Below are 18,192 nucleotides of genomic sequence, written 5' to 3'. Positions count from 1 at the left end.
ATTTTATAGTCTCCATATAAAAATTCAAGATATAAATAATTTTTACTACTTAAAGTACTATCGAAAAATTTTAAAGCAGAACAGAACTTAAAAGAAAGGTCATAAAAGTTTTTTTTTTATCCAAGGATCCTTTTTAAGCATTATAAGCAGAGAAAAAGATCTGTAATATTTGCTTTTAACAGTTCATCCTATGTTTTCAGAAAAGCAGATTATATAATACAGGTTCATTTGGTCTCAAAAGAAGTGCTTCTCAATCTTTATCCCCTCTTTTGATAAAAGAAATTTTACTCTATCCTTTAATTTTACATTTCAAATTGAATTGCGTATTTTTAAAAGCATCAATGTAATGTTAATTTCAGAATGTGCCTTTTCTAACCACAGCCTCCTTCCCAAAGATGTTGCTAAATCTCCCCTTCTTCCCTACACACCCACCACATCTGCCTCCTCCTGCCCAATTTTACAAATAATTCTAATAGGCCCTCAGGCAAAGATAAAGATTTTGAACTTCTAACACTAAACCAAATAAGAAAGCCTATGATCGAATCATTACTCTGCATGAGAGTCAATAAAATATACTAGTTCAGAAATGAGTGTCCAAATTTCTTTATATTGTGGCTGAAGACTATGTCTGACCCATAACTCCCCCAAAAGAGCTCAGAGTCTACAGTGGAGCTAGACATGTAAGTGAATAAACTGCAAGACAGAGTGACAGTTTGATAAATACAGTAAGTAGAAATGAAAGAACAATTAGTATAAGAAGACAACACCTGTTTTTAAGAATGCCAGAGAGAGGAAACAAGTTATAAAATAAAATAATGTGTTCAAGAAACTAAAAGTACATTGGGGTGCAGCAATATAAGCACCAGTAAGGGAAAGATGGAAGATGAGGCTGGAGAAGTAGGCAAAGAATTTACCAAATTCATCTGCTTAGAGAGCCAGAGAATAATTTTAAGCAGGGTAAAGCCATAAATAATTTGTATTTTAGGACGCTCTCTCACTCTGACAAAAGTCTTGAAGTTGGTGTGGAGGGAAGCAAGACTGGAGGCAAGAAAACCAGGTAGAAGACTGTTACCATGATCCAGGTACAAGACGATCCAGCAGGACTGAAGGCGGAGACAGTAAGAATGGAGAGAGGACAGATTTAACCTTTACTTTATAAAAAAAAGTTTTGTATCAAAATAGTAAGAACACTGACATCTAATCTCTTTTTTTATTGACATATACTTGTTTTACAATGTTGTGTTAGTTTCAGTTGTACAGCAAAACGATTATTTTTATATATATATTCTTCTTCAGATTCCTTTCCATTATAGGTTATTACAAGATATTGAGTATAGTTCCCTGTGCTATACAGTAGGTCCTCCTTGGTTATCTCTTTTATATATAGTAGTATGTATATGTTAATTGCAAACTCCTAATTTACCCCTCCCCCACTTTTATTTTTTAAAAGTCATTTATATAGCACTCATTATGGACCTAATATTGTTGTGCTTTAATGTATTTACCCACTTAAGCCTCAAAAACACCCTATAAAGTAGCTGTATTATTGTCTTTATTTTACAGATGTGGAAAATGAGACACAAAGAAGTAGCTAACTTGCCCAAGGTTGCAGAGCGAAAAAGTTGTATAAATCAACATTTGAAGCCAGGCAATCCAGTTCCAGAATCTGCGCTCTTAGTCACCATACTATTTCACTGAAATCAAACAAATAGAATGCTTATACTAAGTAGGTAAGAGGAGGGGTAAGGCGGCAAATGATGGTTCTGTTCACTCACAGACATTTACTGGCACCTACCACACCTCATATGCAAGGAGCTGGGAAAACAAAAGCACAGAGCCCCTGCTGTTCAGCCAGCCAGCCTAAGAAGAAAAGCAAAACAGAGAGACATGCTGCTGGGCAAGACGGCAGGACCAGACAGATGATGAACAGCTTGGGTATTATGTTTACAGTCTCAGATGTTATCCTGAAGGGATTCATTTAAAGATTTTAAAGCAGAGCAGCTTCATGTTAAAATTTTATCAGTATCAAACGCATTACCACCAAATTTAAAACAAAAATTCTTGATATAACAGAAATAATGTATCATTTTAATTAGTAAACCTCATTAACATTTACTAAATATTAATGATACTCCTATGTACTACTGGTATTCCCACCCCATTTCTGATGGTCCATACCTTCCCATCTTTAACCAAAACTGGAAAGAAAATGATATTGCCATTATCTTTTGACCTGAGTTTATTCACAATAATACATTAACACTTTCCATCTCATTCTGACTTTAAAGGACCTAAAGGAACTTGAGGTAACTTCCCATTGTAAATGGGAAATCTCTAAGAGAGGTACCTGGGAATCTAAAAATTTAACATTGTCCCTGGAGATTCTGAACTAGAAAGTCTGTGAAATTCTGCACTGTACAAAGCTATTTTGCATTATGAAGTACTTGAAAGAAAAGGGGATGAAACCCTTGCTTTAACAGTGCCTGTGTGATTTTTATGACTACTCAGTAGTGAAATACTGGTATAAAAAAGAAAGCACAATATTTGGAGTCAAATAGCCCTGATTCATATTTCAGATCTACAAGATCTAGGCAAATCAATTAACCTCAGTAAGTTTCCATTTTCAAATCTATAAAACAGACATGTTAATACCTACTCTGAGGAGTTTTTATGAGAAACAAATATAAAAACTATTCATAGCACCTAGCAGAGTTTCTGGGGTAAAGCCATATTTTTAACAGTTCATCTAATCTCGTTGATTCTTCAACATCCTTCATTCTTCTCTTCCTTCCCTTTCTACTACCACTCATGTATTTGGAGGGACTCATCAGTTAACATATGTATTACTCAGACAGCAAAGAACATCAACCTAAGAGTATAGCTGAAAGCTAGACTATGCCACTTTCATAGCCTTAGACCATCTCTAAGCCTTCAGTTCTCTCATTTGTATAATAACAAAATTAAGGTAAAAAGTCTACCATTTCAAAACAACTTGACATACAATCACCATGTTTACTCCCAGCTGCTATTTGGTCCACCACCGATAAAGACAAGCTCATTAGAGGCTAACTTTCAAGTCTCTGGCCTCCCTTTTCTGCTTCTTGTTCCTAGCATTCCTGCTTCAACTGTTTCATACCTTCCTGTTTTTAGACAGCCTCACCAAAACTGGAAAGAAACTGAATCTATCATTAATATTTACTTATACTATTTTAATTACATTCATTAATAAGAATATATTAACTCTTTTCATCTCATTTAAACCACAAAGTTTCTGAAGGAATTCTAGATGGGTAGAAGCAAGTTGGCAGGTAGGTAGGTAGGCAGGTAAATGTGTCGGTAGGTGGGTGGAAGGAAGAATGAATGGATGGAGAGAAGATAAAACTGGGGCGGGGTGTGGGGTAAAGATCCCTTTTGGCAGGAGAAATGAAAGGGAAAAAGAATACAATGAGGACAGTATTGGTGCCTCTTCCAGTAACTTGACAACAAGCTGCTTTTCCTAGATTTAAACTATGAAATCATTATTATATCCCAGATTAGAGAAAAACAAAGTCTCCTGGAAGAAAGGAAAGCCCTAAAAATATCAAAACTAAAAAAGTAAGAATATCGAGGGTATATGCATTATTTAAAGAAGAAAAATGGCAATTACATGTGAGAAGGTAGGTGGTCAGTGAAAAAAAACCTAAAAATAAAAAATAAATAAAAGGATGACAGAGATGATGGAATATTCCAAATGTGTTGGGAGTATGATTAAGATGGAGATGGCTAAATCCATCTAAACATGGATTCACCTACCTCCTTTATTATGATTCATGCTGACCAAGAAACCTTCTGAATATGATTTGGCTTACCAGACAGATCTGCCTCAGAAGAGAATGCCTTTCCCCTGTTCTGGAAACTTCAATGGCTACACTTCATAGCCTTTAACTCTGGCATTTAATATTCTCCACAATAAACTGTATAAAAATTAATTTTAAGTTTAATTTATCATCCACTGTTCTCTTACAAGAATCTCCTGTTTCAACCAAGCTGGTCTTTTCACTATCCCTCAATACTCAAATAGATATTACTACCAGCCTTGTTCCGAGGCCTCCTCCTGTCCCCCTATCCAAGCTCCAGTCTACCTCCTTCAAAATGCCTTTCTTGGGTGCTCCAGTTTACCATCATTATGTCCTAATCCAATCTTCTAATTCTCTGAGGCATCCTGTGTCAGCCATATTACTTTGACACGTTTTCTTATTTCACATTTTCCATCTTCTAAATGAAACCACAGCTCAATGACAAGGAGCTGAAACTTAGGATTGTTATACTTTTTCATATGCACCAAAGCACTTACTCAATTTTGAGAACAAACAGATCCTCAATAAGTATTTAGTGAATTTAGATAATGCCTAACTTATGCAACATAAAACTACAGTTTTACACTTATATCATTATCGTTATAATTTTACATAAAATCCCTTTAAAATAAAGGTTTCATATGTGCATGACTGCATAATTATATATACACACACATATATACATGCACATACAGTCAGCTCTCTGTATCTGCAGATGTGGAATCCATAGATAAGGAGGGCCGAGGGACTTGAGCATCTGTATTTTGGTATCTACTTGGGGCACAAGGGGTTGTCCTGAAATCAGTCCTGCAGGATACCAAGGGATGACTGTATATACAAACACATATATACATACATACACCTCTGTGTGTGTGTGTGTGTGTGTGTGTGTAATATAGACGTAAAAACTGGGTTACAGCCTGTATTTTTTCACTTAGCTCTTTGCTATGAAAATGTTTTTAGTTCTTACCTGGTTATAATTGGATCTGCAGCATGATTGGGGCCCCATCGCCCCAAAAGCCCACGGCCAGTCAGTCCTGTCCGTCCTGCAGGGTTTCTGGGGAGGAAAAAAACATAAAATCAATTAAATGTGTTCATCTTTTTTAACCCAATTTGATATGGCCCAAAACAAGGCAGTAAGAGCAGCAAGAGGGAAACGGTATCTCCACAAAAATCCAGTAGCATTATCACACATCTGGCACTGAAAGTACGTATTTCCTTATAGTGTTATTTAACTTTTCCTTTGTGCATCCCTTAAGCTTTGGGCTTGATCCAGGAGGGGGGAATCTCATTTTGAAAGTTGTTCTACAATATAAGAATTGGCTTCAGTTTTCACCTATACTTCAAAATTCAAACTAGAACCTTACTGGACTCTTAACTCTGGAGGATAAAATGTTCTGCACCTAATCATCATCTATCTCTACAACAGTGGTGCTTAATTACTCAGGATACCCACACTTGTCTTCACTTTCTCATCATCTTCACTTCCTGCTCCACTCCCCTTCAACCTGCCCCATCCAAATGGTTTTTGTTACATTTTAAAGTCCATTTTTTCTCAGCAGGTTCTAGATTCTTATTATCAATAACAAATATTTTGTAGCATACAGTGAGGTAAAAGTATCCAATATTTCAAGATTTGAAATATACCAAAATACAATCTTTAAAGAAAACAATTATGTAAAAATGTCAACAAATTATTTTACCTAATGCCACAACCCAACATTAAAACATCTGTCAGATAAACAAAAAAACAGTCATGCCTGAGTATTTTCTTCCAGTCAATACCCCTTGAATGTACACCTTTCATTATGTACCAGTAAAATGCCCTAATCTGCAATCTTATCTTATTATATCTTTTGTCCTCCCACTATGTGAAAGTAAATAAATAACTTGTCAAATTTTCCCTTTCAGCTATCTCTATTTATTCTAGTCTTCTCTGTGACTGTTATTAAAGTCAAATGAATTTTTATACTGTTTCATTCTAGACTTAGAAATATTCCAGCAAAATTTGCAAATAAAGACGGAAAGACAAGACACCTGGCCAGGTGACGTTAATTCTACCTTTCAAATTCAGGGGGAGAGGCAGGGTGGACAGCAACTATATTTTATCCCATGTAACCATAGACCCCCAAACACAAATGATCAAAGCCAATATTAAGAGAGAGAATGTTAGTTTTTATAGATGACCAAGCCTATAACTTATAAACTGGAAGCTGCAGAAAAGACATACAGACTATCCTATAGCCTGAGAAGCAGAGAAAATTGTTCACAGAAAAAGAAAAACAAAGGCAACACAGAAGGAAAAGCAGGCATGAGCCAAAGAGACGGTCCTGATGGATTTTCAATTCCACTCTTTCCTAGTTACCTGCACATCTGCTTTGGGCTCCTTGAGAAGATTCCACAGCCCCAGAGTAAAGTTCACTCTTTGCTCAGGCAAGCCTGAGTTGGTTTCTATTGGTCAGAGTCTTGACTGAAACAACAGGCTACCCTGTCTTTATCTTTTTATATATGTATGTATCTTTTAATATATTTCACCCAGAAAAGAATCTAAGGAATGAGTCAAATGCAAGGAGAGCTTGATTTGAAAAGATTCAATAACACAGAAAGGTGAGTAAGTTACGAACACAGAATTTAGCAAAACTGAAAGTCCAGATTGGGGTGAGAGGAGTACTATTATTTCCTCACCCTAGAGGAACTAAGAATATAACTTGCAACATCTTTACAAGGTGATAAGCATGATTACAAATCTGCGATCCTTTTTTTGTTTTATTTTAGACATGCTAATTTTTACATTTCTTCCTAACTTTTATAATGTCTTCTTACGTAAAATGGAAAATTTTGGTGTTGTGTAGAAAAATCATTTTTAAAAATACAACAAGAAACTTGATATTAAATTGTTGGGTTACTTTAATTTTCACTCTTATGGATTTGGATAAATTCTTACTCTAAAGTATTCTCTCATTTTATAAATAACTACTGAAATACAATTTTCAATCCTTTCTCTGTCAATTTATTCAATTACAGCTGACCCTTGAACAGCATTCCCATATAGACTTATGGTCAGTCGGTCCTCTGAACACTCTGTTCCTCTGCTGGGTCCACACAGTTTAAGCCAGTGTTGTTCAAGGGTCAACTGTAATTATTTCTACCTTCAAGGTGAAGTTACAAGAAGATGCATTTAAATCCCGCTTCCACCACTTATTGTATGCAAAGTGCTTACATTTTCCCTCCTTTTCTGGAAATAGAACTAAAACTATCTATCCACAGGGTTATCGTGATGATTTAATTAGAGCACGTATATAAATTCTTTTGTAAAATGGCACACACAAGCACTCAATAAATGTTAATTATATTGATGAAATAAAATTTATATTTTAAGGCAGGACAAGAAAATTTAAACATAAAATTCTCTGTCTGTCTGGGCCTCCTCCCTTCCTTCCTAATATGCAGGGTGCATCTGTATTACACATTAACCAGAGCTCCTCAAAGACAGGAGTGCTGCTCAACCATAAAGATCAATTTTTTTCCTTTCTTCTGACACTAGCAATTTAACTTCTTAAAAGAATGGCATTCTTTCCCAACTCTGATAGGAGTCATGGTGATTTGATGCTTGCTTTGTACATGTGTACTTAGACTATGTATCTTTGGCAGACTTTATGTAAAATATCAGTATGTCAGTTTGATGCATGATCCTTTGTCTCAAAAACGTATATGACTGTGTCTTCAACTTATACCATGTGGAACAGTTCTCAGACCTTTCTAAGAGTCTGTCTCCCAGGTCATAGTCCTCAGTTTGGCTCAAATAAAATTTCTTTTTTCTTCTTAACTTGATTGTTAATTGAATTTTTGTTGATGATATCTTCTACCTTTTGAAGACCCATATCGCAAGATGTTCCATTCCCAGTACCTACCTAGGTCTTCCATTTTGAATCTCATACAGGCCATTCTGGCTTTTTCTCTCAATATGCCCATCCTTTTCATTAAACTTGGGAGAAAAGTTGCTTTCACTGTAATGAGAATACCAATGCAAAATAAGAAATAATGATCCAATATTACCACTAGCTTAATAATGGCAGTCAGTTATTTACAATGAGCAGTATTTTTGAAACTAAATTTTTAGTTACAAATTTAGTTTTTAATTACAAATCATCTTACTTCTTCAAAACAGTTTCTGAAAAAAAACCTGTTAAACCAAAACACCTTACAATATAAGGATATATATTATAACCCCTCTGGGAAGGACTAATGGCAAACAAACTGGAGTTCCTCCCACATACTAAAAAAAAGTTTACATTAATATTAGTAAAGAGGAATTGTCTATGGTCACAATGTGGCAATTACTAGTTCCTATGTAGTTCCAAAAATAAGATTCCTTCTGATATATTGATTTTTCTACTGTCTCACAATAATTTTAATTTCTTCAAATGTACACTGATAAAATCATCAAAGTAAACCCACAAAACAGTGAATTCATCCCACAAACTTTATAATAACTATCATGTAGATTAAAATAGATGTAATATGCTGGAAATGTTCTAATTCTTGATCTGGATGGTAGCTACTGAAATATAAAATCCAAGTACTACCACAAAGTTACAAACACATCTTTGGATAAAGTAAGAAAACTGTTCGTAAAAATCAAGTTATAGCAGTAAGTCCGTGGTAAAGTTTAACAAACTAATGAACTAATACTGGATCTACCCAATTAGCAATATTTTTTATTTAACTGACTAACTAATACCTTAAGAGAACTATCATTTACAATAAGCTTACCCATTAAATCAAACTTATAAAACAGTTCCAAAACTAGGTAGCAGTTAAGAGCATGAATTCTGGAGTCAGACTGAGTTCAAGTCCAAGCTATACCATCTTCTAGCTCCGTTACCACATGCAAAGGGTAAATCTTTCCATGCCTCCATTTTCACATGTGTTTTCTCTATAAAGCGGAAATAACAACCTTGTCTGCCTTCCAGAACAGTAGTAAGAGTAAAATAAAATAATTCTTATAAAACATTTAATAGAGTGCCTAGGTCATAGTTGGTACATTTTAAAACTCTACCATGATATTAAAAGGAACATAAATATAAAATGTGAATCAAAGCAGCAGTTCTATGAATTTAGTCAAAGCATTTTTGTTTGAGTTTTTTGTTTTCCTCTTTCTCTTTCTCCTTTACCTATCCCTTTTCTATTCTTTCACATTGGTCTAATTTTATCATCATTTGGTAATCTGAAAAAAAAGTCTGAAAATTATTTTCACTACTTCAAGTACAAGTCTAGCTACATTGGAAAAGAACCACAAAAGGTGTTACTGATAATCCAAATAGAACACATGAAAGCAGATACCACCACTTGCCATTTCACAAAACAAAAAACTCCACAGCAAAACAGATTTACCTATTTGGAAGGATCATCATAAAACCTCCAATAGAATAAACAAACATGAATTCAACCAAATGTAGAAACTGAATCATAATAAACTCAAGCACTAGATAAAAATTATTTTCAGCTTTCAATTGGTCATTTACAAATACAAGCATTACCTTCTCTAAAAGTCTTAACACCCAGCTGACACTGGCTAATTTGCTCACCTGATCTGAGGATCTGCCCACCTAGGTCCAGCCAACACAGAGACTGCAGTATATTCCACAGGATTATAGTCTTGCCACTCAACCAGCCAGCCTACTTTCTCATTAGGAACCTGGCTGCGTTGAACTTTTGAACCTGGGTAAGGAGATGTCCGAGCCTTGTTGTGAGAATTCTCTTTGGTACCATTAGAAACAGACATGATGTTGGAATTAAGATGAAACCCACAGGATAAAAATGAGTTTCTGGGAGGAAAAAAAGAAAAATGTTTAATATAAATATTAATTATTAATTAAAGAACTTAATTCAAAGGCCTCAAAACATACTTTTCAATTTCAAAGACTTAAAATCAGAAAATTCAAACCTGATGCATATTAGTATAAAAGTCCAACATCTGTGAGAGATTATTTTTAAATACGAAAGCTTTAAAAATATTGCTGAATCTTATTAATTGGAAGCTACTTACTGAATTTATTTTAGTTGAGAAAAAGGGACAGAAGTTCACTTTTATTGGCACAAATGTTGGGGAAAAAAGTTTATTATAAAACTTTAACCATAAAAACAAATGTAAAGGAACACCAAGTCTATATGAAGGAATCCATTTTTAAAAACAGTTTGGCCTAAGTACACAAAGTAATGTAATATTACTTGAAGTCAGACTGTGATAAACATGTAAATTATAAGCTTTAAAGTAAAATATGAGGTATAGAGCTGAAATAACTGGATAGCATATACAAAAAAGCAAAAACAAAAAACTGAACCTTTACCTCATAGCATACACAAAAACTTTTCATGTCTCCTCTTGCCTAAAAACTTAAATGCCTTCTCATTATTCTTAAAATAAAGATTAAAATTCCTAATAACCCTAAATTAGGACATCTAAAGGAGAAAAGGGAATTCTGAGAACACAGCAGACTGATGACAGCCCCCTTCCCCTGCACTCACAATAACAATTTGCCCTTCCTGAGACAAATGGTTGATGGGACAAACGCCAACTTGATGGGATGGTGAAATAAGTCAAATTTATGTGCCTCCTGATGTTATACACCGAGAAGTACACAAGTGATCATTCCTGAGGTATTCCTTACAAGAACATATAACCAGAGTTTACACATGAGGAAATACAGGACAGACCCACATTAAGGGATATCTTACAGAATAGAGGTCTGTACTCTTTAAATGGATAAGGTCATGAAACATAAAGTTAGAGGAACTCTTTCAGATAGAGGCATGAAAATTAGGTGCAATCAGTGATCCTGGATTGGCTACTGAACCATTTATTTAAAAAAAAGGTAGGGGGGCAAATGATGAAATGTGAATAGGGTTGTATCTTTTAAGTTAACAGAAAATTACTTACTCCCAACAAAGAAAAGTTTAGGAGCCGATGCTTTCACTGGTGAGCTCTATTTAACAGTCAAAGAATTAATACCAATTCTCCTCAAACTCTTCCAAAAAACTGAAAAGGATGGAATACTTCCCAATTCTTTCTAAGAAGCCACCATTATTACCTTGCTATCAAAGCTAGACAAAGATGCTACCAGAAAACTAAAGGCCAATATCCCTGATGAATATCAATGCAAAAATCCTCAATAAAATATAGCAAATAGAATTCAACAGCGTATTAAAAGGATTATACAACATGATCAAATGGGATTTATTCCTGAAATGCAAGAACAGTTCAACATACAAAAATGAAATAATGTAATACACTACATTAACAGAATGAAGGGAAAAAAGCATTTGATCATCTCAGTTGATGCAGAAAAAGGTTTGCCAAAATTCAACACCACTCTCATGCTCTGGGACCCAGGGCAGAAGCAATATTTTGAAAAGAGCCCACTTGCTCATCTTGGAGAGCCTCCTGGAGAGGCAGAAGGCAAGAAGGACTCACCCTGGGGACACAGTCACTGGTGACAGTCTTTTTGACAGCTCTTTCTACCACAAAAACACCAGTGCTTGCAAGTGCCATTTTGGAATCCTTCCTCCGGCTTATTAGCATCTGGACCTGGACCCACTCAGAAGACTGTCAGTAAAAATACTGGGATGCCATAGGTCAAGCAGCTAGCTAGGTGGGGACACAGCCCTACCCATCAGTAGGCCAGCAACCTGAAGATGCCCTAAATCCACAACTAGCCTGGGACCAGCTCTGCCCACCAGAGGGTCCAGAACTCAGCCTTGCACACCAGTGGGTGGGCACCAGCCATAGGATCCCCTGGGCCCCAGCTCCGCCCACCAGCAGGTTGACAGTAGATCAGGGACCCCAGCCCCACAACCATCCAACCCAGAACCCATCTCTACCCACCAGTGGGCCAGCACTAGCTCCAGGATCCCCCAGGGCTCTGCAACCAGCTGCCATGCGACTTGGCTCTGCCTGACCAGTTTTCATTAAAGGTAAGTCTTGGTGTTGTACATTCTACTGGTTTGGACAACTGTATATTGGCATGCACCCATCATTACAGCATCATACAGAGTAGTTTCACTATACTAGAAATCTTCTGAGCACCACTAGTTCATCCCTACCTGCCCTACCACCACCACCAACCTCTGGCAGCCATGAACAGTTTCAATGTCTCCATCATTTTGCCTTTTCCAAAATGTGTGACTGATTTTACTGAAATCAGTAGATTCATTCATTATTTTCAGGTTATAATGGCTTTTGCTTGCTTACACTGCCACAGTTTTGGAAATTCAAATCATGAATACTCAAAATAATACCTTCCTTACCCACCCTAGGCCCATACTCAATAAAAATGAATAGATTTAGGACACATGTATTTATCAAAAGTAACAAATATATTTCAGGTACCTGTGTGTAAAAAAAAACAAAATTTTGCATATGGAGCCCTAGTCTCTAACTGAATTCTATTTTAAAGTTAGCGTTATTTTTCATAGTTTGGGAGTAGGGTAAGAAAAAAGTCAAAGGTATTAATGAGGCGGGAGGGTATAGCTCAGTGCTTGTGTGCTTACTTAGCACACACGAGGTCCTGGGTTCAATCCCCAGTACCTCTGTGAAAAAAAAATAATAATAATAATAAACCTAATTACCACCCCCACAAAAAAAAAAACTAAAAAAAAAAAAAGGTATTAATGAGATGCCCAACAGGAAACACTTATCCTGTTCCATTCTATCCCAACCAAATACCAAAAATATTTTTTAAGTCTGAGGCTCTTTGATTTCTGATTTAGCAATAATAAACATGCGGAATTTCACAAATCTGCTATCCATCTGACAAAAGAAACTTACACACTTGATTTACTTTCCCAAATTTAATTTTGCAAGAAAACAGCAAAAATTCAGACTATGTATTTTTACCACACTAAGAAGTGCTAATATTGCTATTCATATCTGCTATTTAAATGTGATACATCAAAAGGAATCAGAACAAAAATATATGTATTGTACAGCCTAGGTTATTTTATGGCATTACTAAATATATTTAGTCAAGCAAGTGGGAACTAAGTAGCTGATAAAATTCATTTTAGAAAGCAAAAACCAGTTCCTAAAAGTCAAACTTAAAGAAACACAATACTGACATGGTGTTTTGAAATAAAACATATTTGCAATAATACTAAAAGCCATAATAGCTAAATGTATATATTAGTGTATGCTGTGTGCAAGGCACTGCTCTTGTACTGTAACATATTAATTCATTTGATCCTTGCAACTCTAAGGTTAGTTACTATGATCCCTACTTTAGAAATAAGACCACTAAGGCTGAGAGAGGCTAAATAGTTTACCACGGTCACACAACTGATAGCCGAATCAGGATCCAATCCTAGGCAAACTGGGTCCATATTTCAGGCTCTTAAGATTATGCTATACTATCCTAACTTCATTTTTAGCTCACACATATGTTTACATGTATTTACAGAAATAAAACATATACCATTCTCCACACATGTTGCTGACAGATTCCGTTGGAAAATATGGAAACACTCATTACATTTTTATATACTAACCATTTTTTTTCTAGAAAATAGTCATTTACAACTTTCTAGTCAAATCGCAAGCCAACTGCAAAACTGTGACTTTCTAGTTTCACACAAATTATCAAAGTGTAGTAAAATTTCTTTTTTTTTTTAATTGAATAATAATCAGTTTACAATGCATCAATTATTTCTGGTGTATAGAATGTTTTAGTCATACACATACATACATATATTTATTTTCGTATTTTTTTATTATAGGCTATAAGATACTGAATATAGTTCTCTGTGCAAGAAACCTGTTTATCTATTTTATATATACTAGTTAATATTAGCAAATCTTGAGCTCCCAATTTATCCCTTCTCACCTCCTTTCCTGGACCCTGTAACCATAATACATTTACTATGTCTGGGAATTTGTTTCTGTTTTGTAGATAAGTTCATTAGTGTCTTCTTTTTTCTCTTTTTAGAGTCCATATATGAGTGATATCATATGGTATTTTTCTTTCTCTTTCTGGCTTACTTCACTTAGGATGATGATCTCCAGGTCCATCCATGTTGCTGCAAATGGCATTATTCTTTTTTATGGCTGAGTAGTACTCCATTGTATAAATATACCACAGCTTCTTTATCCAGTCATCTGTTGATGGACATTTAGGTTGTTTCCATGATGTGGCTATTGTAAATAATGCTGTTATGAACATTACGGTGCATGTATTTTTTCGAATTAGAGTTCCCTCTGGATATACGCCCAGGAGTGGAACTGCTAGATCATGTGATAAGTCTGTTTTTAGTTTTTTGAGGAATCTCCATACTGTTTTCCATAATGGCTGCACCAAACTGCATTCCCACCAACAGTGTAGGAGGGCTCTCTTTTCTAAGTGTGGTAAAATTCTTGATGATAAATTTCTTCTGTCTTTTCCAGGATGCTTTGTAATATAATATACCAGACACTCAGCACAGACTTGTTGGCTTAACTTTTGGCTTTTTCTTTCATGCCAGTAAGAAGTCACTGGTTTTAGATATATCCCACTTCACGTAGGGTCCCCAGCATTCTAAAAATGAAGAATAATTGCTAAGCAGTATTCCATTGTTCTAGTGGTATCTATCAGAAATAGCACTAGTGACTTCAGAGAGTTTAGATGTTTATTTCTTCCCTTCCCAATTTCACTGAAAAGAGATAAAGATGTATAAAAGGCAACAAAATCCACAGCAGAAGAGAGAATAGGATACCACCAGCGAAGGAGATTTTAACCAATTTCAGGAAGATAAAAAGTAGATGGAATCATATTGACCTACAAACCAAAGTAGAACACATTATATTTGAGAATACACACAAAAAGGTGAAGGAGAGATGCCCTTCCTACAAGAGGAGGCCTGAAAGATTTCAAGCTTGAAATAAGTGGGCCCAAATGTTAAGTAGGCAGTGTAACAGTAACCACGGAAATCAGTCCTCCTCCCTCCCTATCCTTCAAATGAGAAGCCAGCGTTAGCTGTCTGCCCCTAGGATAAAAACCAAAATTTAAAGAAAATGAAGGACTAGAACCTCTATTGGGAATGTTGGTATTGAAGAACACAGTAGAAACTTAGGCTTAATATCTCTACAATTCACAATGAGGAGGTAACAGTCAACGCAGCTATGCCCAACAGAGAAGTTGCTCCAGTGTAAAGCCTGGAAGGAAAGGGGAAGAGGGACGTTCCCAGTCTGTCCACCTGGTACCAGCCCACACATCCCCAACTGAAACCTTCCAGTCTAGGTGTACTGGCAGAAGGAGCCAATATTCAAGTAGTCCTCCAATTTAGAGAAAATAATACCTACATTAATCAAAATATAAATAATGGGCATTTACCAGATGTTTGGAAAAAAAAGGAAAAAGGACCAAAAAGGAACAGAACCACTGACCCAAAATAATCAATTCAAAAAGTAAAAGATAATTTTTTATTCTAATTATCATTTTCATAGATTCAAAAGACATTTTATATCCATAAAATAAGAAAACACTGCTATAAAAGAGAGCAATTCGGGAAAAAATGTTGTCAATGTATATGTAAGTTGAGGGGAGGTATACCTCAGTTGTAGAGTGTATGTTTAGCATGCACAAGGTCCTGGGTTCAATCCCCAGTATCATTAAAAATGTGTGTGTGTGTGTGTGTGTGTAAGTTAGAAAACATAATAAAATCAATCCCTGGGAATTTACCATCCAACCTAAGAACTTTGCATTCTTGATCACATTCTTGTGATAAAAAAAAAAAAAGACAACAGGTAACAAGTGTTGGAGAGGATGTGGAGAAAAGGGAACTCCATGTACTGTTGGTGGGAATGTAAGCTGGTACAGACACCATGGAAAACAAAAAATTAAGAGAACTACCATTCAATCCAGCAACTCCACTCCTGGGTATTTATCTGAAGAAAACAATAACACTAATTCCGAAAGATATATGCAGCCCTATGTTCACTGCAGCATTATTTACAATAGCCATGATATGGAAGCAACCTAAGTGCCCATTTATAGGTGAATGAATAAAGATGTGGTATATATATATACAATGGAATATTACTCAGCCATAAAAAGAATGAAATCTTACCATTTGCAACAACATGGATGGACCTAGAGGGAATTATGCTAAGTAAAATAAATCAGACAGAGAAAGGCAAACATTCTATGATTTCATTTATATGTGGAATCTAAACAAACAAATGAACAAACATACTAAACAAAAACAGAGTCATAGATACAGAGAACAAATAGGTATTTACCAAAGGGGTGGGGGGTAGGTGGGAGGAGAGAAATAGATGAGGGAGCTGGAGCTACAAACTTAGTTACAAAAGGAAGGTATACCTCAGTGGTGGAGAGTGTGCCTAGCATGCACGAGATCCTAAACTCAATCCCCAGCACTTCCATTAAAAAAAAAAAAAAAAAAACCTAATTACCTACTGCCCTACCCCCAAAAAAGAGAAAAAACTTTCAGTTACAAACTAAATGGGTCACATGTGTGAAATGTACAGTGTGGAGAATATAGAGATGAATTAAAGTTATCAAAACCCCCAAATACTTTAATCCAGTTTTGGTTAAAATTTAAAGGAAACTATAAGTGATAAGTTGTGACGGAAATCTTTGAGGGATAGAAGCTGTCAACGTAACTGCTTTTGTGAACGCCTCTATGATTATATATTATGTATTATCTTTATATGGTGACAGACAGCAACTAGAGTTATTTATCATGGTGGTCATTTTGAAATGTATAGAAATATCAAATCATTATGGTGTATACCAAGAACTAACAAAGTGTTGTAGATCCTTTATACTTCAAAAACAAACTCATAGAAAAAGAGAACAGATTCATGGTTACCAGAGAGGCAGGGGTTGGGGAGGGAAAACTGGATGAAGATGGCCAAAAGGTACAAACTTCCAGTTAGAAGACAAATAAGTACTAGGGATATAGTATATTACACAATAAATATAATTATCACTGCTGTATGTTACATATGAAAGTTGTTAAGAGAGTAAATCCTAAGAGTTCTCATCATAAGGGAAAAATTTTTGTTCTGTATCTTTAATTTTGTATCTGTATGAGATGAAGGCTGTTCACTAAACTTACTGCAGTAATCATTTCATGATGTATATAAGTCAAATTATTATCCTTCCACTCAAGCAGTGCTGTACGTCAACTATATCTCAGTAAAACTGAATAAATAAGAAAAGATTACTGTCAAATACAGAAGAGATGACTAATGGACTGCACAGTACTGAAGTCTGAATTGGTAGTCTGGAAGATAAATTTGAGGACAATCTCTAAGAACATCGTACAAAAAGACAAACCAATAGAAAATGAGAGAAAAAGAGAAACAGAGGCTTTAGCCAGAAGGTCCAGGGGGAAAAAGGACAGGACAAGAGAAAAATGGGGGGGGGGGACACAAATAGAAGAAAATGTCCTTGCGTCTAAAGTAAACATGACATACCAAGCAAAAAGCACTAAAAAAAAAAAAAAACCCCACTCCTAGAAGCAGCCTCTTAATATTTATTACTCTGTGTCTAGAGTGGTACCTAGGACACTGTGGTTAGAAACCTGAAGGAGGGAGGAATAAAAGAAGGCTGTGTAAGATACTGTAAATCCCTAAATTTATACAAGGCAAATTTAAAAAGGTAAATAATAAATATATATTATCTACACAGAAATGTATAAGTACAGGAGAGGAATGACGGCTTATATTTTTAATTTTACACCATTTATACTGTTCACATCTTTAAACTTCGTGCGTGTACTAATTTTAATAATAATGTTTTAAGTATTAAACAAAAGAAAATACATGGCAAGGGACAACACCACACCCAAACAAGAGCTATTTAAACCCTCTAGGGGGCAATAATGTTGTGTGTTAGTGAGTCATGGAGGATGGCAAATTTCAATACCATAAGAAAAGTCACTACCACTTGCTTTTCTTAAAAGGCACATAAAACATTTTAGAGCCTTTTAAAAACGCATACATGGCTGTAAAACTCCAGGAAGCAGGCAAAGCCTACTGAATCCACAAACTGGTTCCTACCCGCAACCCAAGGAGTTGGGAGGAGCCGCTAGCACTGGAAGAGAAAATACCTGCACGCCGGGATGCTGCAACTGCCCGAGGACTTGACAGTCACAGAGGCCAAGGCCACAGAGAGAGACACGGTGGCTAAAGTCGTTCCCAGGACGCGTCCGGCCATCAGCGTGGGAACGAGCGCTCTTAGTTTGGGCCGCAGCCTCCGCCCGCGTCACAGCCCCGCGCCCCAGCCCGGGAGTCCAGCGAGCGCTGGGACCTGCTCGCCCTCCCGCTCCGGAGAAGGAGTAGCTATATCTGTCTTATCAA

At 35.9% G+C, this 18,192-nt stretch overlaps 1 protein-coding gene across 2 annotated transcripts in view; it reads right to left on the bottom strand.

Annotated features, from left to right (window-relative positions):
- The window catches only part of NUDT9 (nudix hydrolase 9), a 32,483-nt gene extending 14,408 nt beyond the window's left edge, over positions 1 to 18,075 (bottom strand). For both annotated transcript variants that reach the window (XR_012061253.1, XM_006198179.4), the window contains exons 1-4: positions 17,943 to 18,075; positions 9,425 to 9,664; positions 7,748 to 7,843; positions 4,807 to 4,893 (exon numbers count right to left, since the gene is read on the bottom strand). Coding sequence is in view for 1 of the 2 variants with exons in the window: in XM_006198179.4 (XP_006198241.1) it covers positions 4,807 to 4,893; positions 7,748 to 7,843; positions 9,425 to 9,664; positions 17,943 to 18,049 (530 nt within the window). In the remaining variant the exon portion in view is untranslated. The remainder of the gene's footprint in view (positions 1 to 4,806; positions 4,894 to 7,747; positions 7,844 to 9,424; positions 9,665 to 17,942) is intronic.
- Between the last annotated feature and the right edge of the window lie 117 nt (positions 18,076 to 18,192).

The sequence above is a fragment of the Vicugna pacos genome, chromosome 2 (genome assembly GCF_048564905.1).
Source record: "Vicugna pacos chromosome 2, VicPac4, whole genome shotgun sequence".
NCBI classification, from domain to species: domain Eukaryota; kingdom Metazoa; phylum Chordata; class Mammalia; order Artiodactyla; family Camelidae; genus Vicugna; species Vicugna pacos.
The sequence above is the reverse complement of the archived record's forward strand: the minus strand, read 5'-3'. Positions and strand labels throughout refer to the sequence as shown.